Here is a 24,970-nt window from a genome sequence, read left to right as displayed (position 1 = left end):
ATTCCGGGACAAGCCGAATGGCGACTCGTGCCTCTCGCCTGTCCATTTTTTCGACCGGGTTCCGTCTTAGCGCAAACGGGCATACCTAAAACAATTGTCAACTCGTTGCGTAATGGTTCACATTTATTTCCCCATATATTACATGTATTTCAGATGCAATTTAAAGCACATCTAGACATGCGGAATTATACCGTATTATTGAACTCATTTAACTGTGTCTTGGGTTTATTTTTAGATGCAAGACATATGTAAACTCAGAAATTATTTCCGAGGGAGTCTTTAACGAAGAACTTGAAGTCATTCGCACATTCTGATTGGTTTGTCGTATTTTCGCACATAACATTCATCGATAGGGGGACGAGTCTTCTTGCATGTAACAGGAAAGGGGCGAGTGGTGACGGATAGAATCGGCACAAATTCTTGAAAGTTCAACAGATGACCGAGAATGAGTGGAAGAACGTCCCACAGGCTATGGAAAGACATCACGAACATCGATCTACGCAGTTGGGATACGATGACAAAACCCAAGTGGTCACTTAGTCTGAATGACCCGTGAAGATCCGGGGTAAAATAGGTCTTCAGCAACCCATACTTGCGGCGTTGAACAACAAACCATTCCGTGGATCGATGCTCATGATGTCAATCACTGGATTATTTGGCCCTGACTCGATTATTTACGGACCGCCGTCATATAGCTGGAATATTGCTGAGTGCGGCGTTAAACAACAAACAAATAAATTAACTTAGTCTAAATGTGCCACGGATTACATACTTTCGCAGGGAAAAGACTTATCTTAAGACATACAATGATTTAAGATAAGTCTATAATATTATACCGCTTACAATGGTATTGCACTGAGAGCATGTTTTTGACTAATTATAGACGATTGTTATTTGAGGATTAGTGTAATCCCACCTCACTGTATATGTTGTGCAGTAAATGTTCTTATCATAATGCCTATTGGTTATTGATGAACCCATTTTGGTCGGTTATAAGCCATATTACAGACCACCAGCTTAGCCGCACAAGTATATAAAGTCAAGGTCAGTTTACGAGCTGGCATTGTCAACGGACAACAGCCAGGTGAGTGTTCTTTCTGATGTTTCTGTCAAACAACGTTTGTTTTATATACAATGCAACGATAATAACCCGAAGTTCTACAGATCATGGGAAATACACTGACGGACAAAAGAAAGTATACACACATGTTTGATGGGAACTAACATGAAAACAAACAAGAAATAGTTATTCGATCGTGATGTAATTGATACAGGTATCATATTTGTGTTTTCGACATTAGGTTTGCGTTGTTCCAGCAACTGTTTTCAGCCTAGTAACGTTTTGATAACGTTTGTAATATTTTGGTCAAAACCTGTTAACAAGAGTATACATTCTTTTGATATACACGTAGTTCAAGCAAAACGGAAAACCAATGGCATATATGATCAAATGAGAGTCCACTGTAAATGTGTGATATAAAAACACACTTCTAAATGTGGAAATTATGAAAGATTAAGATATTGGTACAATTAACTGTCAACGTAAATGCACTTTGGATCCATACCGTGGGCCAATCCGACATGAACATGATTAATTAGGAGCCCTTCAGGAGAGTAAAGAACTTTTATAGATAAATGACAACTCACATTTTTAATATAAAACTATTTTTATTTATCCGTTATATTTACTTATCTATTGACATTACATTAACTTATAATTAATTACTGTATTTCCTCGAATAAACGCCCGGGCGTACATTTCTTTCAGACACTCCATACCCCCGGCGTTTAATAGCAAAGGCGAAATAATTGGGAAAACTCTACCCGGTGTTTAATCGAGGCCCTACGTTTATTTGAGCACCTGCGTTTAATCGAGGTAATTCGGTATGCGAAGTGTTTCAACACACAGTGTAAACAATAACTATGTTTTCTTTCAGATTCATTGCTATTTGTTAAAGCAATGGGTACTTTTGTTGACGAAGTCGTGCAATGTCACAATCTTGTACGAACAAAACATGGCGTAAAGGAACTGAAACTCAACGCAGATTTAACTGCCCATGCGCAGAAATGGGCAGACAAGCTAGCTAGTTCCGGCAAATTTGAACATAGCAATTGTGACTTCCGTGGTGAAAATGTTGGAGAAAATATAGCCATGGCGTGGAAACCTGGTGGACAGACTCTAAGTGGTAAGTTGATAGCGTAAAATATTTATTATTACATATTTCTCCAAAGACATACAGGAGGCATAAAGGCGAATCTCTAACCGTTAGCATTAGAGTGTAAATAATAGTATTTGACGTTTATTATACCATCAGACCGAAGATCCGGGGGAGAATAGGTCGTCAAAAACCTATGCTTGCCGTAAAAGGCGACTATGCTTGTCGTCAGAGGCGACTAACGGGATCGGGTGGTCAGACTCTCTGACTTGGTTGATGCATGTCATCGTATCCCAATTGCGTGGATCGATGCTCATGATGTCCATCACTCGATTGTAATCGAACCTGAGCCAGGAATTCACAGGCTATGATGAACGTACACTTTAAACAAGTAAAACTGACGCAACTATTGGTCATTATGAAAAATTGTAGAGAAATTGGGTTTCAACCACAACATGAGTTAAGTCAGAGAAATCTTGTGATCCTGAAAATAGAATCAACTCTCGGAATCAGCGAATTCTCGTGATTTCTCCGTTACATATTGAACCAGATGTGGGTAAAACGTCCATTCAGAATACAACATGTCTAACTTTTACAGTTGTGTGGCTTGGCCCTGCCAAGAGACACATGCCGTGCGACCTGTGAAGATCCGGGGTAAAACAGGTCTTCAGCAACCCATACTTGCCGTAAAAGGCGACTATGCTTGCCGTAAAAGGCGACTAACGGGATCGGGTGGTCAGGTTCGCTGACTTGGTTGATGCATGTCATCGATCCCATTTGCGTGAAGATTCCGGGGTAGAATAGGTCTTCAGCAACCCATGCTTGCCGTAAAAGGCGACTATGCTTGTCGTAAAAGGTGACTAACGGGATCGAGTGCATGTCATCGATCCCAATTGCGTGGATCGATGCTCATGATGTTAATCACTGGATTGTCTGGTCCAGACTTGATTATCTACAGTCTGCCGTCATATAGCTGGAATATTGCTGAGTGCGGCGTTAAACAACAAATCAACCAACCAACATACCGTGCGTTAGAACCCAGATTCGCAAAAGTCCTGGTTAGAACTGGTCTTCAGCAACCCTTGCTTGTCGCAACGACTAACGAGATCGGGTGGTCAGGACTTGGTTGATGCATGTCATCAATCCCAATTGCGTGGATGGATGTTCATGAAGTCAGTCACTGGGTTGTCGGGTCCACACTCGATTATTTACAGATTATTTATATAGCTGGAATATTGCTGAGTGCGGATATTAACAACAAACAAATATCAACACCAGATTTGCATTAATCATGATCCTTGTTGTTCAATCCATACGGCCTCCATCACTTTGGGCTTTCCTTCAACGTTTAGAGGACACACCGCTCCAAACAGTATTAAGCCTAATTCAGTCACTCTGATCAAAACAATATTTGTTTCAGGAAAGGAAGCCTGCGATATGTGGTACAGTGAAATAAGCAAATACGATTACAACAAAGCTGGCTTCTCAAGCGGAACGGGTAAGTAGGTTGTTGATTCACGCAGCGCTGGCCCCTTGGCATTAGTCCTGCGAAAAGATGTCGGATGTAAATAAGTCTGGACTAGACAAACCATGGATGCAATTAGGTGAATGCCCCATGTCGTCGGGGTACAATGACATGGAATCAACCAAGTCACGGAGATCCCCTCTGGCGACCAATATTGGTTGAGAACTAAGTCTAACATGGAACAGAATGAAATATGTTTGTCCTTGTAAACCGCAGGGCAAAATTAATCCCCAGTATTAATGAGAGTCGGGTATCAGTGTCAACGTTATTGAGGTCTGTCATCGTTCTCCGACAGCATGGATCGTTTTCCTGCTTGTCCAAGATTCAGTTGATAAGAGACGGTCGTGCTATAGAAAGAGTAGTGCTGATTGTTGCATAAAACAGGATTCACTCAATATTTAAACTCTTTTTTTGAAATGTGGAGTTACCGTATTTCCTCTATTAGACGCCCGGGCATCTATTTATTTCGGACAGGCCTTTGACCCGGCGTCAATAAGAGGCCCGGCTTCTATTAATACCCCCATTTCACTATGACCACGAATGTCCCGAATCGTCACGAAATGGAAATATTTTGTGTTCGTAGATATCCGTAGATATATCTCAATCAATTCTCGAAGTCCGTCTATTAGAGGCCCGGCTTCTAATTTTTCACTGAAAAATCGACCCGGCTTCTATTAGAGTCCCGGCGTCTAAAATAGGAAATACGGTATCTTGTTTGTTTGTTTGTTGTTTAACGCCGCACTCAGCAATATTCCAGCTATATGACGGCGGTCTGTAAATAATCGAGTCTGGACCAGACAATCCAGTGATTGACATCATGAGCATCGATCCACGCAGTTGGGATACGATGACATGCATCAACCAAGTCAGCGAGTCTACCACAACACTTACCCAACAATCATCTTAAATGCATGGATAACGAAAATGGCAGTTTTGACGAATACTCGGTCATCTGAGGCGACGTTATTCGCCGAGCGACCCAGAATCATGTGATCCCGTGTTCGGATCCCAGATTCGCCACGATATTTCTAGGGTTTGTTTTTGTTTGTTGTTTAATGCCGCAATTATTGTTTTTTGGTTGCATTTATTCAATATTTTCAATGATAGTCAGTGCCGCACGGGAACATTTTCCTCCAGGACAGTATAAACTTGTACTTTGAGGATTTCTTCTCATGTTGTTTGTTGTTTAACGCCGCACTCAGCAATATTCCAGCTTCATGACGGCGGTCTGTATATAACTGAGTCCTTACCAGACAATCCAGTCATTAATATCATGAGCATCGATCCACGCAAGTGGGATACGATGACATGCATCAACCAAGTCAGCGCCAAGAGTCGCCTCTCATGGACAAGCATATGGGTTGTTGAAGATGAAATCTAACCCGGGTCTGTTTCTAGGTGGGTCTGCATCACTCCCATTGTTGTGAGTTACACAGCCAAGGGGTAAATGTAATGTAGAAGAACTGCATCACTTGGGGCTAACATCTCGCCGTGATAAACATGTACACTCCCAAATTATTGAGTTCGAGACAACCGGGAATTCGACACATCCAGTTCGACACATCCGAGTATATATGATGATAAATATAGAATTCACAAGCACTGGAAAGCGATTTCGACCAAACCGAGAATTCGATAAATCCAAGTTCGACACAACGAGGATCGACTGAAGCTGAAATACTGTTCGTCAAATCCAACACAGTTTACCAGGGGTGATGACGTGATGCGTTTGTGACACCCGACCTGAAATTTAAGCATAGTTTATTAAAATTAGTGATTGTATATTTCAGGTCACTTCACACAAATGGTATGGAAGGGGAGCAATGAACTCGGTGTCGGTATCGCTAAGGGTGACGACGGGAAGATATACGTTGTAGCCAACTATCTTCCACCAGGCAACTACACGGGGCAATTCCAGGACAATGTATTTCCACCAAAATAAGTGGTTTTGTTTTGAATAAATATCGTTACAGGATTTTTTGACATATCTCTGTTGTATGTTCCCGTTAACATATTAAAGGAAAGGTTTTGTTTGTTGTTTAACACCGCGTTCGGCAATATTCCAACTATATGACGGCGGTCTGTAAATAAACGATTCTGGACCAGACCATCCAGTGATTGATATCATGGTTGTTGTTTTTTTACGCCGCACTCACCAATATTCCAGCTATATGACGGCTGTCTGTAAAATAATCTAGTCTGGACCAGACAATCCAGTGATTGACATCATGAGCATCGATCCACGCAATTGGGATCGATGGCCTGCATCAACCAAGTCAGCGAGCCTGACCACCCGATCCCGTTAGTCGCCTTTTACGACAAGCATAGTCGCCTTTTATGGCAAGCATGGGTTGCCGAAGACATATTCTACCCCGGATCTTCACGGGTCGATTGATATCAATTGCGAGGATCGTTGACGTCACGGTGCTTCAAACCAAGTCAGCGAGCCTGACCACCCGATCCCGTTATTCGTCTCTAACGACAAGCATAGTCGCCATTTACGGCAAGCATGGGTTATTGAAGACCTTTTCTACCCCGGATCACACCGAAATCAACGCTTGTACTCCTACTCTCTCGGGAATAATATCTTTCAATGGGCATGGTTGTAGGTCTTTCAAATAATAAAACTTTTCCTTGAAATTACGATCATTAACCTAACCTCCGTTCACCGCGTCACAGGCGGGGCAGGATACGCTCAGCTTTTCGCGAGCACCTTGGATCATCACTATGTAATAGTGATTCATAAACGCAAGCTCGTGGTATAAATAGTTGCAATCGTACAATGGACTCTACTTTCATCGTATGATTATGAATGGATTTTGTCGATTTTATTGGAATCACACCGTGTCGTAGAAGCTGTCGTAAAATCTTATATACTTAGCGATTCATGAAATATATATCATGCGGATACCATGAAGCCATACCGAACATAGCCACAAAAATGAGTGAGTGAGTGAGTATGGCTTTACGCCGCTTTTAGCAATATTCAAGCAATATCACGGCGGGGACACCAGAAATAGGCTTCACACATTGTACCCATGTCGGGAATCGAACCCTGGTCTTCGGCGTGACGAGCCAACGCTTTAACCACTAGGCCACCCGACCGCCCCCACAAAAATGAGTTAGGAGTGTATCCCCATATATAAAGGTACTCTGCCTTAGACCAACCCAACCATATGGTTTCAGTATAACACACATATTTATATAACTGGCAAAACCTCCAGCCCACATAGCCCTAAAGAGTCAAGATAGTCATTCCAAAGAGAACCATCTGGTATCAAAAAGTATATAAAGCCAGAGTGAACCAATCACATATTCCTTGGTTTTCTTCTTTATGGCTATCAAAACATCTGGTAATGCAGATCCGTATGTTGTGGTTTATCATATAGGTTTATTATATTAACGGTATTTACATTTTTTTGTGTGTTATATAAAATGATGTAACTTGGGGATAGTTCTCTTTGGCATTTTAGATCAAATCATATTTACATAGGATTTTGTTTGTTTGTTGTTTAACGCCGCAATCAACAATATTCCAGCTATATGACGGACCAGACAATCCAGTGATTGATATCATGAGCATCGATCCAGGCAATTGGGATCGATGGCCTGCATCAACCAAGTCAGCGATCCTGACCACCCGATCCCGTTAGTCGCCTTTTAAGACAAGCACAGTCGCCTTTTACGGTAAGCATGGGTTGCAGAAGACATAGTCTACTCCGGATCTTCTCTGGTTACATAGGAGCAGCTATTACATAACAGTAGCCTGCTGAACTAAAGGGCCCGTGAAGATTCCGGGGTAGACTCTGTCTTCAGCAACCCATGCTTACCGTAAAAGGCGACTATGCTTGTTGTAAAAGGCGACAAACGGGATCGGGTGGTCAGGCCCGCGGACTTGCTTTGATGCATGTCATCGATCCCAATTGCGTGGATCGATGTTTATGATGTAGCTGGAATATTGCGGAGTGCGACGTTAAACAACAAAAAAACAAAACGGAACCAAATATATATAATATAGATTACCAGTGTTAATGATCTCCTTTCTAAAAAAACAATGAGTTACGTACAAAACATATAAGGTTAACAGTTTTTTGCCAAGGATTTGACTAGTTACGGTTACTTCATTCCGGCATCGAACTTGAAAATTTAAACTGGTTGATATAAAAAAAATGATGTCATTGTGGTTTGGTTCCATGTGGTGTCATGGCATACAATTTATCATTCAACCCTTGTAAGTTTAGTTACGCGTGAAGATTCCGGGGAGGATCTGTTTTCAGCAACCCATGCTTGCCGTAAAAGGTGACTCTGCTTGTCGTAAAAGGCGACTAACGGGATCGGATGGACAGGCTCATGACTTGGTTGATGCATGTCATTGGATCGATGAGACCCGTGAAGATAAGATTCCGGGTTAGAATAGGTCCTCAGCATCCCATACTTGCCGTAAAAAGCGACTAACGCGATCGAGTGGTCAGACTCGCTGACTTGGTTGATGCATGTCATCGATCCCAATTGCGTGGATCGATGCTCATGATGTCAAACACTTGATTGTCTGGTCCAGACTCGATTATATACAGACCGCCGTCATATAGCTGGAATATTGCCGAGCGCGGCGTCAAACAACAAACAAAAGCGTAATAACGTACTTGGTTTGACAAACGGCCGTCATGGTGGGCACACGTGTGTTTCAAAGGGTATTTCACACATGTACGTCAGTTCAGTGATGGGGTTCAAATTCTTCCAGCCGTTTTCACATGATGCCAGATTAACCCTGGTAGACGATGCCGCTGGATTTGAAGGCTGCCAAGGGGTGTACGTAATTTCGTCTCCCTCCGACCACCAGTAGGTATCGTTGCTCACATCCCTATATCCGCCAATCCAGAAACATCCTGATGGGAACAAAGACAAACTTTGGTTAAATATAAAACGCCAACGCCAGAGAATAGTCAGTCTCGATTATCCACCGAAACAAATTCCACTGCGCGTAAGCAAAATAACGATGAAAATTTTCTTACTGGATAATTGAAACTCAGAGATGACTTGGTTGATGCATGTCATCGTATTCCAACTGCGTGAGACCCGTGAAGATTCCGGGGTAGAACAGGTCTTCAGCAACCCATGCTTGCCGTAAAAGTCAGGTACAGGTGTATACTTGTCGTAAGAGGCGAGTAACGGGATCGGGTGGTCAGGCTCGCTGACTTGGTTGATGCATGTCATAGTATCCCAATTGCGTGGATCGATTCTCATGATATCAATCACTGGATTGTCTGGTCCAGACTCGATTATTTACAGACCGCCGTCATATGAGTGAGTGAGTTAAAATTTAACGTCGCATCGGCATTATCTCAGCCATATAGCGACAAGACCAAGTTAATATATTTTACAATTTAGTCGTTGATGCAAAGTTTTGTTTAAAAACAAGTTGTAAAACATATTTGAGCATACGATATTTTGAAACAATTCATGAAACATATTTGAGCATAACAATATTATTTATACAGTTATAAAACACGGGTTATAGGCCACCAGTAACCAAAGCTAGGTCACCTCGCTGGGGATCATGGGGACTTACAGTAGCTCTACTTCCTGCATGATACCCCAGCAGGATTTACGTCATCACTTTAGCCACTGGTGATTGTGCATAATGCTAGCCAATATTAAAAAATACTCATCAATGAGTTGGCTTAAAAACACTGGTTGATGATAGTTACATTGATTATGATAGGATTACGTGTCATGCAGGGGGCAATATTTTTACGGTACTTTAACCTCCTGGATACAACCTTCAATAATGTCTGTTAATAGTAGCATCACACCAAAATTAAAAACAAGCATTTAATTATTCACATACATATTTAAAATTTATTATACAGACTAATTTCTTTCAAGTAATTTATGATGAGATGCCCGCTGACACGGGAAAAGAGATCTTGTAGATTTACACTTTGATAATGTGAATCCCTTGCGATTGCAAAGTCCACACAGTCAAGCAATATATGCTTGACGGTGAACCTTTCATCACAAGGGATACACTTAGGAGGTTCGTCCTCATCTGTCTTAAGCAGATATTCGTGTGTAAACCGACTGTGGCCAATACGACACCGTCGTAAAACGACCTCGTCATGTCTTGTTTGACAACCCAAGTAGGTATGACCGATTGTTGGTTTCAATTCGTGTAGTTTATTGCTTCCTACTTGGGTGTCCCATCTCTTTTACGTGAGATCCCGAGTATAAGATTTGATGGTTGGTTTGAAATCACTGTACGGGATCAGAAGTGGAGATAACGGTTTGTCAAGAGCTGCTTTAGCTGCAGCATCGGCTTTTGAGTTACCTGTTATGCCTACATGACTTGGTAACCAGCAAAAGACGATGTCACATTTGTCAGTGGAAAGATCATTACAGAGTTCTAAAATGTCAAGGAAAATAGGGTGGAATGGTGAGACACTTTTAAGTGCCTGAAGGCAAGATAACGAATCAGAGAATTTTTTAGATTGGTTTTGTTGTTGAATATAGGTCAAAGCTGTTAGGATAGCTTTGGCCTCAGCAGTAAAAATTGAACTAAATCCTGGGATTCTTGAGGAGACAGTACAGGATCCGGTGATGGTGGCACTTGAAACTTTGCCACCATCCTTGTACCCGTCTGTAAAAATGGACCTGTGAGAATTATATTTGGAGCGTAATTGATATACCAAAGGATTGGTATTCAACTTTTTTAGATTGGTCAGAGCACGGACCTATCCGTCAGAGTGAGGTCTACTTCTGGCTTCACCATCTGCCAGGGAGGAGAAGACGGTAAGGTGATATAATATTTAGAAACAGGTTTTCACACTGAGGGTGGAAAACACAATTGTATGCTGGATTAGATTTATTTGAGTGCAATTTAGCGATATATTGCGGCGCAGTTCGAGCGAAGGTTCAATCTGCCTCCACATACAAACTCGCCACAGGAGAGGTCCTAAAAACTCCAAGACAGAGTCTTAGACATTGATGGTGTATAGTGTCCAATTTTTCTAAATTGCTTTTGTAGGCTCCACCATAGATAAAATGGAACCATAGTCTAGTTTGGAGCGTATTAACTATCTGTACAAGTGAAGGAGGGTGATCTGATCCCCTCCCCATTCGGAATTTGAAACGCCTTTTAACAAGTCGAGAGCCTTCGGGCACTTTGCCTTGAGATATTTAATGAGTGGTAAGAATGTGAGATGACGGTCAAATATGAGGCCCAGGAATTTGGCCTCCTCTACTACCTTGATAGGAGTACCATCTAAAAATAAATCTGGATCCTTGTGAGGTTTGTATTTACGACAAAAGTGAATGCAGTTTGTTTTGGATTTAGAAAATTTGAAGCCGTTTTCGTTTGCCCATTTTTGAATTTTGTTAAGACAGAGCTGTAGCTGTCTTTCTATTGTATTCATATTCTTACCACGACAAGAAATGTTGAAATCGTCCACATAAAGTGAACCATCAACGACGCTATTGTTTAATACTTTAGTGAGACTATTAATTTTGATGCTGAAAAGGGTGACTGATAATATGCTGCCTTGAGGGACGCCCTGATCTTGATCGAAACGATCAGACAGGGTAGATCCCTCTCGTACTTGAAATTGTCTGTTGTTTAAAAATTGAGACATGAACTGAGGTAATCTGCCCCTCAATCTAAATTCATGCAAATCTTTTAAAATACCATGTTTCCACGTTGGATCATATGCCTTCTCTAGATCGAAAAAGATTGATAGAGTATGTTGTTTGTTGACAATGGAATTTTTAATAAACGATTATAAAAGCACCAAATTGTCAATGGTACTTCTTTTTTACGGAAACCACGCTGGATGTCACTCAGGAGGTTATTGGTCTCCAGGTACCAGACTAATCGATTGTTGACCATGCGCTCCATGGTTTTACAAACACAGCTAGTTAATGATATTGGACGGTAGTTGGATGGATCTGTGTGATCCCGTCCAGGCTTTGGACTAGGAATAATAATAGCATTGTGCCACGAACAAGGGAAATTTCCGGTTGTCGATATTTCATCAAATATACTAAGTAACGTTTCCAAACATGAATCCGGCAAGTGTTTCAGGAGCTGATAGTGGATGCAGCTCCTGCTGCAGTGTCATGAGATTGCCCTAGGGCAGTATATAATTCATGGAGTGAAAATGTTTCGTTATAGTCCTCACCATTATCAGAGTTAAAATTGACTTTTTCTTTTCTTGCTGTTTTTGAAACCTCTAAAATTGAGGATTATAGTTTGATGATGAGGAATGGTTTGCCAAAGTGTCACCAAGTTTGTTGGCAATTTCGGATTTAGTAGTTAAAAGTGTATTACCATCTTTGAGATGGTGAACTCCAGATTTGGATACGTTGCCTTTAATCTTTTGAATCATGTTCCACACCTTGGACATAGGTGTGCGGGAATTACTTTTTGAAATATAGTTCCTCTAGGATTCACGTTTATTCTGTTTAAAGGTACGTCTCGCTTTAGCGCCCGTGATTTTAACGTTATTCAAATTGTAGACAGTTGGATGTCGTCGGAAATATTTTTCAGCTTTCTTCCTATTTCTCCTGGCTTGTTTACAATTATTATCGAACCATGGTTTACTTATATAAGGGTTTGCAGAGGACTTTAGGAATGTTTTCGTCTCCAATAGCAGTAAATATATCTGAAAAAGGTTGTATAGGATCAGGAACATTCCTGAAACTGTCGGGTATTAGTTTTTCAGAACAAAGTGTTTGGAATAATGACCAATTGGCCTTTGTAAAGTTCCACCTTGTTGACGGTGGTTCGTCAGACGGATTAATAGTTGTAAGTACCGTTGGAAAATGGTCGCTTCCACAAAGGTCACCATGGACCGACCATTCAAATTCATTTAAAATATTTGAATCTGTCAGTGAAAGGTCAAGGGCAGAGTATGTGCCAGTGGCGGGATGAAGATATGTGGTATTACCATCATTGAAGATGCATAAATAATAGATTTAGAGATAAAATCTTCAAGGACTTTTTCCCTTATTATTTGTGTCAGTACTCCCCCATAGGGGATTATGACCGTTTAAATCGCCCATGATGATACAGGGCTTCGGGAGCTGATCGTTCAAAGTCTGAAGATCTGATTGACGGATTGTTGAGGAAGGCTTTGGTTTGTTGTTTTACGCCGCACTCAGCAATATAACAGCCATGTGACGGCGGTCTGTAAATAATCGAGTCTGGACCAGACAATCCAGTGATTTACATCATGAGCATCGATCCAAGCAATTGGGATCGATGACATGCATCAACCAAGTCAGCGAGCCTAACCACCCGATCCCGTTAGTCGCCTTTTACTACAAGCATAGTCGCCATTTACGGCAAGCATGGGTTGCTGAAGATCTATTCTACCCCTGAATATTCACCGGTCTGTTGAGGAAGGTGGAAGATACAATGAACAGAATGTAAACACTATGTTCAAAGTAACACGGACAGCAACGGCTTGTAGAGTAGCATTGAGTGGAACAGGGCTATGGATAATGCCATGAGGGGAAAACGAATGGTAAGAACTGTACTGACGGATATCAAATAGATCTCTGTTTTTTAGATATGTTTCTTGGAGACAAAAAGTTGACGGTTTTAAAATCTTGGATTTAAAGTTGTGTTTCATGAAAATTCTTCTTAATACCTCTGCAATTCCATTGTATCATGTTTTGTGGATTCATGGTGGTGCTTCCACGGGAGAAATGTCACGCGAACGTGAGGGAGACTTTGTGGTACTCCTATCGGTATCATGTGGAGATGGAGTTACCTCCATGTCCAGAGGACCAAAGGAGTTATGGACCTCTACTGGGACCTCTAAAGGAGAGGTTGTCTTTGGTGTTTGCAGCTGTTCTCTCAGCTGCTTCTTTTTCAATAATTTCTTTTCCTTGTTTGACAATTTAACTGGTTCTGGTTCTGGTTCTGGTTCTGATGTAGGTTTAGGAGTCTGAGACTCAACAGTTTTTACAGTTTTTTGTTTTGAAGGTGTCACAGCTGGTACACAGAGTGTAGCAGTAGGAAGTGGCTGGACAGACTTGACCCATGTCAGATCAGTCTGGCAGTCGATAGAGGAAGTAGTGACAGGAGGACGAGAGACAGCAGCAGAGTAAGAGAGAGTGGAAGTGGGTGTGGGAAGACCTACAACTCTCTTCTTAGCTTCTTGGTACGAGACATTTTGTTCTGTTTTGACTTTAATAATTTGGGACTCGCGTTTCCACACAGGACAGGATTTTGCGGAAGCCATATGGTTCCCACCGCAGTTTCCACACTTCACATCCAAACAGCAGAGGCATGACAGGACTTAGATCCATGTCCAAACGCTTGCCATGTGTATCACCGGAGTGGATTGGGGATATGCACCTCCACTCCGGTGTTACAGTAACCAGCTTTGATCGATTGAGGGATAGTTGTTCGGGCGAAAGTGAAGAGGTAGGTGTTGGTTGGCTGGACCACGCCATCCCTCTTTACAGTGAATCGTTTGACAGCTGTGACGGACTGTTGGTCAAGTTCCTTGGCTATATCGTCTTCGGACATGCCGGACAGGCAACGAGCTCTGTCACGGACAATGACAAACTCATTTATTTGAGAAGACTTGACAGATTGAGGTCTCCGTGCACATTCTACAAGGAGAGAGCCAGAACGAAGCTTTGTGACATTTGTAACCTCTCCGCAGATACCAATGATACCTTTGGAGATAGCAAATGGATTCAATTTCATTGGTTCTTTGTCTTCAGCTTCTATAACCAAGAAACGTGGCCAATAGTCAGATCGAGTGGGCGTAGTAGTCTCAGATTCAATGTGACGTCTTTTTGAACCAGGGTGTTGGGAAGCCATGTCGAAAGGAAAGTAATTCTGCACCCGTTTTCCCCGCCCACCATGGAGTGTCTACAAGGACAGTCTTATGCTGCAAAGACCGGGGATAAAGGGGTGGTATACTACAGCAAATTTGACACGAAGAGCTATAGCATTCTACCAAAATTAAAGGTCAGGCTGGTTCGGCCCATGACAATCAATTGGAGAAGTACAGAATTCGGAGGTCAGCATCACCAGATTGGCCCATGAGCCACCGCCTTCCGGGCATAGGGCTCTGAGCAAGTTTATAGATTTATACATATATTTCAGACATCTTGAATAAATTTATTGTTGAAAACCAAAAGTTTGTGCTAAATAGTGTATGCACAGGGCGTGACATGACCAGCCGATTGATAGAATCGGGCCCATACTACCGCCCGTCTAGGCAAAGTTAGGGTCGAAGTGGTGTGTTGGACTAAGGAGCACTATTGCCGGCTCCGTCGCCCTCAACCACCAGAATCCCTTCCTCTGCCGACACAGGGTCGCATCCCACGGCAAACAGGCTGCCCACTTTGGTCGCCTTTTACGACCAGCAAGTGGGTGCTGAGGACACATTCTTGTTTATCTTCCCCGGGTCGCCACGGGGAGCCGTCATATAGCTGGAATATTGTTGAGTGCGGCGTTAAACAAAAAACAAACAGTGATGACACCGGGTGAATAAATAATGAATAAACCAACCAAACACAGATCACCAAATAATCTTGGGGCCTCAGAATATCTTAAAGCCGCACATACGTATTTTAACCTCAAAAGTATTTTCAGGGTATCCTTTTGGTTGTTGTTTAACGCCGCACTCAGCATGTTCAAGGAATGTTTTGTACACCGTGAACATGTTCTGTAACAATGTTTGGTTTTTTTCGTTTCAAATTATTCGCAGGGAAAAAAATTAGATGTTTTGAAGCAGTCATAGAAAATAAATCCTTTCTCTAAGGAAAATCACCAGAATATCAAATTGGCGGTCGGGTAGCCTAGTGGTTAAAGCGTTCGCTCGTCACGCCGAAGACCCGGGTTCGATTCCCGACATGGGTACAATGTGTGAAGCCCATTTCTGGGCCCACTTGCACAAAGCGATCTTAGCGCTAAGATTGTACTTGGCCCTGGACCTGGTGTCCCCCGTCGTGATATTGCTGGAATATTGCTAAAAGCGTCGTAAAACATACTCACTCATACCCACTTGATCGATTCCTTTACCTATCGCCACTTGCTAATAAAACAACGGGACTGAACAACCAAAATCAATAGTGATATGTCCAGAATACACCCTGTTCTTCCCACGGACCTATTATCAAAGTGGTAGATCGCTTTGAAGTCATTTTTTTAAGGAAACATGTTGAAATATGCTTTGTACAACGCAGTTACCCATAATATGTAGATCTACAAAAATATAAAAAAATGGAAGGAAAATTTAACTGACTACTAAACAATCTGCAAATTGCATTGGACATGATCGTGCATGATCTCGTCCGGGTTTAGGTATTGGGTTGTTGGTTGGTTGGTTGTTTAACGCCGCACTCAGTAATATTCCAGCTATATGACGGCGGTCTGTAAATAATCGAGTCTGGACCAGACAATCCAGTGATTGATATCATGAGCATCGATCCACGCTATTGGGATCGATGACATGCTTCAACCAAGTCAGCGAGCCTGACCACCCGATCCCGTTAGTCGCCTTTTACAACAAGTGTAGTCGCCTTTACGGGCAAGCATGGGTTGCTGAAGACCTATTCTACCCAGGATCTTGGCGGGTCGATTTTTTGACCGCCGTCATATAGCTGGAATATTGCGGCGTTGATCAACAAACAAAGAAATGGAACCGATATATTAGCCGATCTTAGACTCTTGTTGTTGAGACGACTGTAATAAGGTATATGATATATATTGATAAATACCAAAGACTCGTTACAAGAGCAGAATGACACGACTCAACAAATTGCTTCCGAAACGAAGCAATGGATGGACACTGTTCCTGGGTATTTGGTTGATTGGTTGGTTTGTTTAACGCCGCACTCAGCAATATTCCAGCTATATGACAGCGGTCTGTAAATAATCGAGTCTGGACCAGACAATCCAGTGATTGACATCATGAGCATCGATCCACGCTATTGGGATCGATGACATGTCAACCAAGTCAGCGAGTCTGACCACCCGATCCTGTTAGTCGCCTTTTACGACAAGCATAGTCGCCTTTTACGGCAAGTATTTAAACAAATGGAACATATATAAGGCGATCTTAGACTGAGGTAAATGGTATATTTAAAAGAACTTACCAAAGTAAGAAGAGAACGTGACAATTTGGTGGATGGGTTGACGTGGACGAACAAGCCTTCCGCCGTCCTCCCTACATTTTAGCTCAGCCATGGAATGGTTCGCCGTATGTGGGTGTGTTATTCTCTTCATACAGAACTGGGCGCCTCTAAAATAGGTGTAACCTTTAGCATATGGACAAGCCGCTGAAAACATACGAAAGTGGAACAGTGTCATAAAATTTAATGAGGAAAAAATGAACTGACATTTAAATTGTACTTCACTATATAGATAATCTAATGATGATTGATCATTAAAAGGTTTTATAGGTGTTCGGGCAACTAGGCCCATTTACACCTTGCCCATAATAAAGGTTTGCTAAGTACCTAGATAGTTCATAAAGTATCAAAACTGCCACACGCTTTAATATAAGCGAGAATGACATTCTGAACGTCATTGTGAACAATATTCCTAGAACATAAAATACCAGAGAAGTCAATATTAAGAACTGTTAGAGACTCAACTACATTATCAAGCTCATTACACACTGTAGAATGTGCAGAAATGTCTTTGTTAAAAACATTTAGATAAGCACCAAGACCACAATGCCCAAGACGAAGTCTGGTTAAGAGAACCTCCTCTCTCCGATTATTTCTAGATATGTGTAATTTAGTGATAAAAGGATCGATGCCATAAAGATGACGTCCTTTTAAGGATGATGCCCATCTCTGCTGCCATTTTGTTAGATAATCTAAACTACTGGTGTAATTTTGAACTTTGTTATACATAGCTTCCTTTAACCATCAACCAACATTTTCAGTCTCTGTTTCATCATGTTATTAGTGTCTATGTCGGTGGAGAAGGGGTCTCTAAGTTGTAAGAACGTGTCATCAATATATTTCACTTACATGTACACAAAGACAAAAATAATTAAACTAACTGTTGTCATTCACACGGATTCCGTGAAGACCCGGGGTGGAACAGGTCTTCAGCAACCCATGCTTGCCGTAAAAGGCGACTATGCTTGTAAGAGGCGACTAACGGGATCGGGTGGTCAGGCTCGCTGACTTGGTTGATGCATGTCATCGATCCCAATTGCATGGATTAATGCTCATGATGTCAATCACTGGATTGTCTGTTCCAGACACGATTATTTCGAGTCTGGTCAGTTTCTAGAATGTAGGGACATATCTGTTTTAAAATGCAGTCCAGGCAATTGGGATAGATGACATGAATCAACCAAGTCAGCGAGCCTGACCACCCGATCCCGTTAGTCGCCGCTTACGACAAGCATAGTCGCCTTTTTACAGCAAGCATGGGTTGCTGAAGACCTATTCCTACCCGGATCAAACCCCATTTTACTCACTCACTCATCATTGGACATACCATACCTGCAGTGAAGCCGTAATGCTTGACTCCCGGAGCAGCGACTAAGCGGTTTGGTATAATATGGACCTTTAGAGATGAGAAGCAGAGTTTTTCAACGTCATTATAGAACACCCCAGAACACGTCACGTTCTGGTAGCAGTGGACAAGGCAATCGGCAACGCCGTCGACAACAGTGGCTGGACCAAGGTGGTCGTCTACGGAAATCCTGTTGGTCAGCATCAACACGACGCCTAACCCAAACACTTCCATCTTACACTGATCGAACAAACCCCAACACTCCTAACTCACGCAGGCAACTTGAGATCGACAGGCTGCCAAGCAGTGAATTTCACGGGATCAATACGGTGGGAAGAGTGAACACGATCGAAGTATGTCAGAGACTTAATTATCAACATTAGCTGATGTGATACTCAACGTTCACTTATATTGTTTGTTGTTTAAAAACACTCAGCAATATTCCAGCTATATGACGGCGGTCTGTAAATAATCGAGTCTGGAACAGACAAACCAGTGATTGACATCATGAGCATCGATCCACGCAATTTGGAACGATGACATGCATCAACCAAGTCAGCGAGCCTGACCACCCGATCCCGTTAGTCGCCCTTTACGACAAGCATAGTCGCCCTTTACGGCAAGTATGGGTTGCTGAAGACCTGTTCTACCCCGATCTTCACGGGTCTTATTTTGTATGAAATTTGGACACCTTACTTTGTATGAAATTTGGACATCAGGGAAATTTCATTTTTCACTAAGTTATGCTATAGCTGTCCCAATACCTAAACACGAGATCACACCAACCTTTCACAGTACCGACCTTGGAACGCTTGAGAATTAATCGATTAGTTTTGTACTTAGAAACTAACAATCTAATTACCAATACACAAAGTGGTTTCCAGAAAATAGCAGTACCATCGATCATCAAGTACATTTGAAATGCTTCGTTTAAAATGCCATCATTAACAAACAAGGAGTGTCTGTCTTTATCGATCTAGAAAAAGCATATCGCCATGCATGGAAACACGTTATTTAAAAGTTTTGCATTATTTTGGAATGAGAGGCCGTTTGCCACAATGTATCCAAGTTTTTGAGTGACAGGCAATTTCAAGTCCGCGTGGGTTCAACCCTGTCTGATCATTATAATTAGGATCAGGTTGTCCCACAAGGCAGTATTTTGTCTGTCACATTATTTAGCATAAATATTAACAGATTATCAAAGGTTTTAATATGATTCAATAGATTGATCGCTTTTTGTGGGAGATTTTAATATTTGAAGAATAAATGCCGGAAGACATTTGATAAGTTAAGAGTTGTTTCAAATTCAAAGTGGAGAGGGGATCAGAAAACGATACCGAGCACTGATCCGCTCTAAACCTGATTAGGGCTCCATCATTTATATAGTGAGGCTTGTAACAGTAATTTAGCACGTTTAGATCCTATTCACCACCATGGCCTGGGGCTTTGCCTGAGAGCCTTTAGACCTTCACTGATTTACAGTTTGTTTGTGGAGGCTGATGTGCCGTCTCTTAAACAACGTCGCTTTAAATTATCTTTCGGTATATAGGCAACTTACATTTTACTAAAGCTAATCCCGCTTATGACGTTAAACCAACCAACCAACCAACCAACCACATACACGATGTGGGAGTGTTGTCTGAAATTAAAGATGTGTGTATTCAGAGTCACACCAGTGATGCTGCAGTTGCCTTCACCCCACTACCCGCTGGGTTAACCGGGGAGGTCGGAAAATACAATATCCACTTCTTAAACAAACGTATATTGAAGTAGTGAAGACAACTATCGACCGATCATGAAACTTTGGTTGGTTGGTTTGTTGTTTAACGCCGCACTCAGCCATATTCAAGCTATATGACGGCTGTCTGTTAATAATCGAGTCTTGACCAGACAATCCAGTGATTGATATCGTGAGCATCGATCCACGCAATTTGAATCGATGACATGTATCAACCAAGTCAGCGAGCCTGACCACCCGATCCCGTTAGTCGCCTTTTACGATAAGCACAGTCACCTTTTACGGCAAGCAGGGGTTGCTGAAGACCCATTCTACCCCGGAATCTTCACGGGTCCTATAACCTTGGTCTCTTTTAATGGCGTCCGCACTCGCCGTCTTAGACATTTTGTCTCATCGTTTAAAGGCCAAACTTGATAAAATCAGTTTATACATGTTTGCTATATCGTTTTGCATTGATGCATTGTGTAAAATGTTGTTGCGACGAAATATCATGTTTACATGACAAATAAAAGAAAAAAAGCATCCGTGTTTTCAATGTGGAGTTCCACATGGTTACATGTCGATTTATTCGCGCAAAATTGAAATCGATTCTAGCTTGGCAATATGAAGCAAACAATACTATCGGATATATGGAGTTCTGTTGGAGCACACCTAGTTCGCATGTGTTAGGTTGTTGTGGAGCACGTACAGCCACAGTGCAACTAGTTCACAACTAGTGGAACGTGCTGCTGGAGCAAAACTAGTTCCTATTTATATTATTGCGAAAGTTCATGTTCGAGTTCAATAATATAAAGGAGAACTCAATTTGCTGAGCAGCACATGTTCCACTGCAGTATATGTGAACTACAGTAACCTACGGTTATAACGAACACGCTTATAGCGAACTGACCGATATAACGAACTTATTTTTTAGTCCCGGCCTTTTGTTGAAAAAAGGTGTATATCTGTTTATAACGAACTACGGTTATAACGAACTAAAATTGGTGGTCCCTTTGAGTTCGTTATAACCGTAGTTTACTGTAGTTGTGTTACAGTACGCGTTACAAGTAGTTATCATTTTTAAGTTGAGCTTGCCCCGATATTAGTTCTCATTTAGTGCAGTTAAGCATGCAGCACACAATACGTTCTGAAACTGTCTCTGCATACCCAGTTCCATTCAGAGGTGAGGTGAAATGGGGCTTAAATTCGCGTCCAAGATTATTGCACTTATATAACGACGTGCATGTACGTGTGTGTGTTTGTGTGGCTGCTTGTATTAGTCCGGACTGATGTCGATTTATGGTGCTAGCTCACTGATATACCATGCCGTAGTTTAACATGAATACCCACTCCGACACAGTAAACTGACTCCGAGCCGACCAGTCCTTCTTTTAGCCTCAGACAGAGTAACAACAAGTACCAAATTTTAACGTCTTTTGGTATGACGTGGCAGGGGATCGAGCCCCGGACCTTCCGCTCTCCGGGCGGACGCTCTACCACTAGACGACGGAGGCGGTATTTTCAATTCAGGGTAAAGGATATGTATGGAAAGGTATTTCCGGGTGAGCTACGTCCGCAGCCGTAGTCTATTTCGGCAGATCGGGCGTGTACATCCTGCTCGAATCAATCTGTGGAATAACGGAACCATAGACCAGAGTCGCTAACTCCTAGTCATCAATATTAGCTAAATCAAAGCCGTGTTTTAAGTCATTATGATTATTCATAACGTGTGCACATACAGCAGGCTCTTGGACTGAACAGATTTCACAAAACGTCTCCATGACCCTGTATGCGTCACCAGTGCACTGTATGGCGTCGCCATGACACTGTTGGGCGCAACCACAACACTGTAGAGCATCACCATGACGCAGGCGGACCTCACCATCATTCTGTATTACGTCACCCTGACATTGTATGAAATCACGTCACTGTATGGAATTACCATGACACTGTGGGGGGTCACCACAACACTGCAGGACGTCACTGTTAACCTTTGACTTCTGTGTAGGTCATAACATTAGGACGGCACCGACAGGCTCTTGGCCGTCATTGTAAGACGCCACTGTCACACTGTAAGACCACAGACACTGAGGGATATTAGGACGCTACTGTGACGTCAATGACGGTCGTCACTTTTCGACGCCACTTTTTGACGTCACTGTGACAACGTAACGTTATGACGTCATTGTAGGACTATGGCACTTTGGGGCATCACTGTAGGACGTAACATTATGTCATCGTAGAACGTCAGTGTCAATGGGGTGTACTTGGTTTTACAGCGGAAATTGGCTTGTACACCATAAGACCGAAGTGTCTATGTTGCTATCAACACATAAATACACTCGAATGAAGTTTTGACTACACACCTCCTTACGTAGGTACGTGGTTCGATTCCCGGCCGCGTCATACCAAAAGACGTTAAAGAATGGTATTTTTGTTACCATGCCTGGTGCTCGGTATTAAGGGGATAAAGCAAGGACTAGTCAGCTCGGAGTATACTGTGTCTGACTGTAGTATCCATGTTGAACTGTGGCATGGAATCTCAGTGGGCTTGCACTATAAAACCGGCTTAAGTACGGACTGTAGATGATTTTTTTTTTCTTTAACGCCGCACTCAGCAAAATTCAAGCTATATGACGGCGGTCTGTAAATAATCGAGTCTGTCGCTGAAGACCGATTCTACCCCGGATCACTGGATTGTCTGGTCCAGACTCGATTATGTACAGACCGCCGTCATATAGCTGGAATATTGCTGAGTGCTGCGTTAAACAACAAACCAACCAAACCAATCTTACGACAAGTAAAGGCTGTTTGGACCAATTCTAACCGGTAATCCTCACGGGGGATTTAATGTTTAAAAAATCACCGAATAGATGTGTGGCCATTAGAAGATAACATTTATTCCTATCAGAATTCAGCAAAATAGAGTTGCTATACTACTACATATATTTTTGTGATTAAGCGGATGTTGTCACAAGTTTTGAAGTAGCTCATTGTCTTATTATCTTTAACCTGTTCTTCTTATGTATCTATAAGCTTTCATCTCACAAGTGCAGTTTTCTTTCACTAATTATTTATTGTCGATCGAAGGTTATTTATTAGCCGGTTCTGTGTAGATTATATTTCTTTTTATTCTGACAAAGAAAACCTACAGGGATTCTGTTAACCACATTTGTCGCTATGCAACAAACAAACACTTACCTTTTAATTGTGGGAGTGGCGGGTGCTACCGGTACGACAGGACATGCTTACCCTTTTCGCAAACATCTGGTTGGTTGGTTGGTTGGTTGTTTAACGCCGCACTCCGCAATATTCCAGCTATATGACGGCGGTCTGTAAATAATCGAGTCTGGACCAGACAATCCAGTGATTAATATCATGAGCATCGATCCACGCAATTTAAATCGATGACATGTATCAACCAAGTCAGCGAGCCTGACCACCCGATCCCGTTAGTCGCCTTTTACGGGATCGGATGGTCAAAAATGCACAGATCAAAACCATAAGCTTTCTGTCCCATCCTCAGTAATATACTCATATGTTCATATCATGCCTCATAACATGGACCCGTGACGATCCGGGGTAGAATAGGTCTTCAGCAACCCATGCTTGCCGTAAAAGGCGACTATGCTTGTCGTAAAAGGCGACTTGCGGGATCGGGTGGTCAGGTTCGCTGACTTAGTTGATGCTTGTATCGATTCCAATTGCGTGGATCGATGCTCATGATGTCAATCACTGGATTGTCTGGTCCAGACTCGATTATTTTACAGACCGTCGTTGTATAGCTGGGTGCGGCGTTAAACAACAAATCAATCAATCTTTGATTCATGAATAAGCAAAGATTTTGTTCTGACTACCTATTAAAAAGGTAATGCAACTTTAAGAAGACTCGTCTATTCAGATGCTTCACATTCTAATGGCACCTACATTTCGGATTTGTAATTGATTTAAGTGGCATCGCACAATTTACAAATGTAAACTTTGACCTTGGACATCGTTGACATACATCATGGATGTTATGCCTTTAAATACAGGATTTCCAAAACTATTATTTGTATGAATGAGAAAGGAATATGGTGAAGCAGCCATCGACAATTAACACCTTTTTATCGTGGACATTTTGAAGATGTTTTAAAAGATTGATTGATTGATAGTTTGTTGTTTAACGCCTTTTACGACAAGCATGGTTGCCTTTTACGGCAAGCATGGGTTGCTGAAGACCTATTCTACCCCGGATGTACAACCTAACATGACTAGCGGTCTGGTATTTTATATACACCGGAACCAAGTCCATGTATGGCTGCACTCTTCCTACTGAAATACATTTGCCTTAGAAAACACTTATCTTCTATATACACCACACACACACACAGGCACACATAAACACACGCACACACACCTATATGAATCACTGGACATAGTGTCAACTCAACACAAACCTTACAACCCCTACTCTACAACCACAGATGACTAATGAAACACGCGCCTGCTCCATATGACATGTTTTGACTATAAACAATACTGCAATAACACATCCACGACTAACCTCTCGGCCTACCCTCCATATCACAATGTTTATTCAATTTAACGATTTTGTTTATAGGTTTTCAAAAGTTGTATTTGATACTTTTTTCATCTCACACGGGTGGTACCCTTTGTTTGTTTGTTTGTTTGTTGTTTAACGCCGCACTCAGAAATATTCCAGCTATATGACGGCGGTCTGTAAACTAATCGAGTCTGGACCAGACAATCCGGTGATTGACATCATGAGCATTGATCCACGCAATATGGATCGATGACATGTATCAACCAAGTCAGCGAGCCTGACCACCCGATCCCGTTAGTCGCCTTTTACGACAAGCATATTCACCTTTTACGGCAAGTATGGGTTGCTGAAGACCTATTCTACCCCGGAATCTTCACGAGTCCTGTACCCTTTGGCACAGAAAGTATTTATCTCTCAATCGACCTTACCCCTTGGCACCCGTGAATGACGGCGGCAAATACATCGAGTCTCGACAAGAAAGATTGCCCCTAAAAAGATTGTGTTCAGGATAAATAAGAACTGCTGA

The 24,970-nt window shown here is 42.1% G+C and overlaps 2 protein-coding genes across 2 annotated transcripts; one reads left to right on the top strand and one right to left on the bottom strand.

The window, feature by feature from the left end:
- Positions 1-1,960: 1,960 nt before the first annotated feature.
- On the top strand, positions 1,961-5,623 carry LOC139458966 (Golgi-associated plant pathogenesis-related protein 1-like). Its single transcript, XM_071240407.1, has 3 exons — positions 1,961-2,186; positions 3,577-3,654; positions 5,472-5,623. The coding sequence occupies exons 1-3, from the start codon at positions 1,961-1,963 to the stop codon at positions 5,621-5,623; spliced, it is 456 nt and encodes a 151-aa protein (XP_071096508.1).
- LOC139458965 (uncharacterized) lies at positions 5,391-18,415 on the bottom strand. The gene is made up of 4 exons (XM_071240406.1): positions 18,169-18,415; positions 16,801-16,983; positions 8,325-8,567; positions 5,391-5,424 (listed from the first exon to the last, which is right to left on the bottom strand). The coding sequence occupies exons 1-3, from the start codon at positions 18,413-18,415 to the stop codon at positions 8,344-8,346; spliced, it is 654 nt and encodes a 217-aa protein (XP_071096507.1). The 3' UTR covers positions 5,391-5,424; positions 8,325-8,343.
- Positions 18,416-24,970: the final 6,555 nt, after the last annotated feature.

This window comes from Haliotis cracherodii, unplaced genomic scaffold, assembly GCF_022045235.1.
Source record: "Haliotis cracherodii isolate W230 unplaced genomic scaffold, xgHalCrac1.p SCAF_13, whole genome shotgun sequence".
NCBI lineage: Eukaryota > Metazoa > Mollusca > Gastropoda > Lepetellida > Haliotidae > Haliotis > Haliotis cracherodii.
This window is presented reverse-complemented; position numbering and strand designations above follow the sequence as displayed.

Excerpts from the sequence above, each read along its gene's own strand:
- LOC139458965 (XM_071240406.1), bottom strand. The coding sequence starts at position 18,415 with ATGGAAGTGTTTGGGTTAGGCGTCGTGTTGATGCTGACCAACAGGATT. Across the intron at positions 16,984-18,168 it reads GCATTACGGCTTCACTGCAG|CGGCTTGTCCATATGCTAAA; the intron begins GTATGGTATGTC and ends GTATGTTTTCAG. Across the intron at positions 8,568-16,800 it reads CACGTTCTCTTCTTACTTTG|GATGTTTCTGGATTGGCGGA; the intron begins GTAAGTTCTTTT and ends TGTTCCCATCAG.
- LOC139458966 (XM_071240407.1), top strand. The coding sequence starts at position 1,961 with ATGGGTACTTTTGTTGACGAAGTCGTGCAATGTCACAATCTTGTACGA. Across the intron at positions 2,187-3,576 it reads TGGTGGACAGACTCTAAGTG|GAAAGGAAGCCTGCGATATG; the intron begins GTAAGTTGATAG and ends TATTTGTTTCAG. Across the intron at positions 3,655-5,471 it reads TGGCTTCTCAAGCGGAACGG|GTCACTTCACACAAATGGTA; the intron begins GTAAGTAGGTTG and ends TGTATATTTCAG.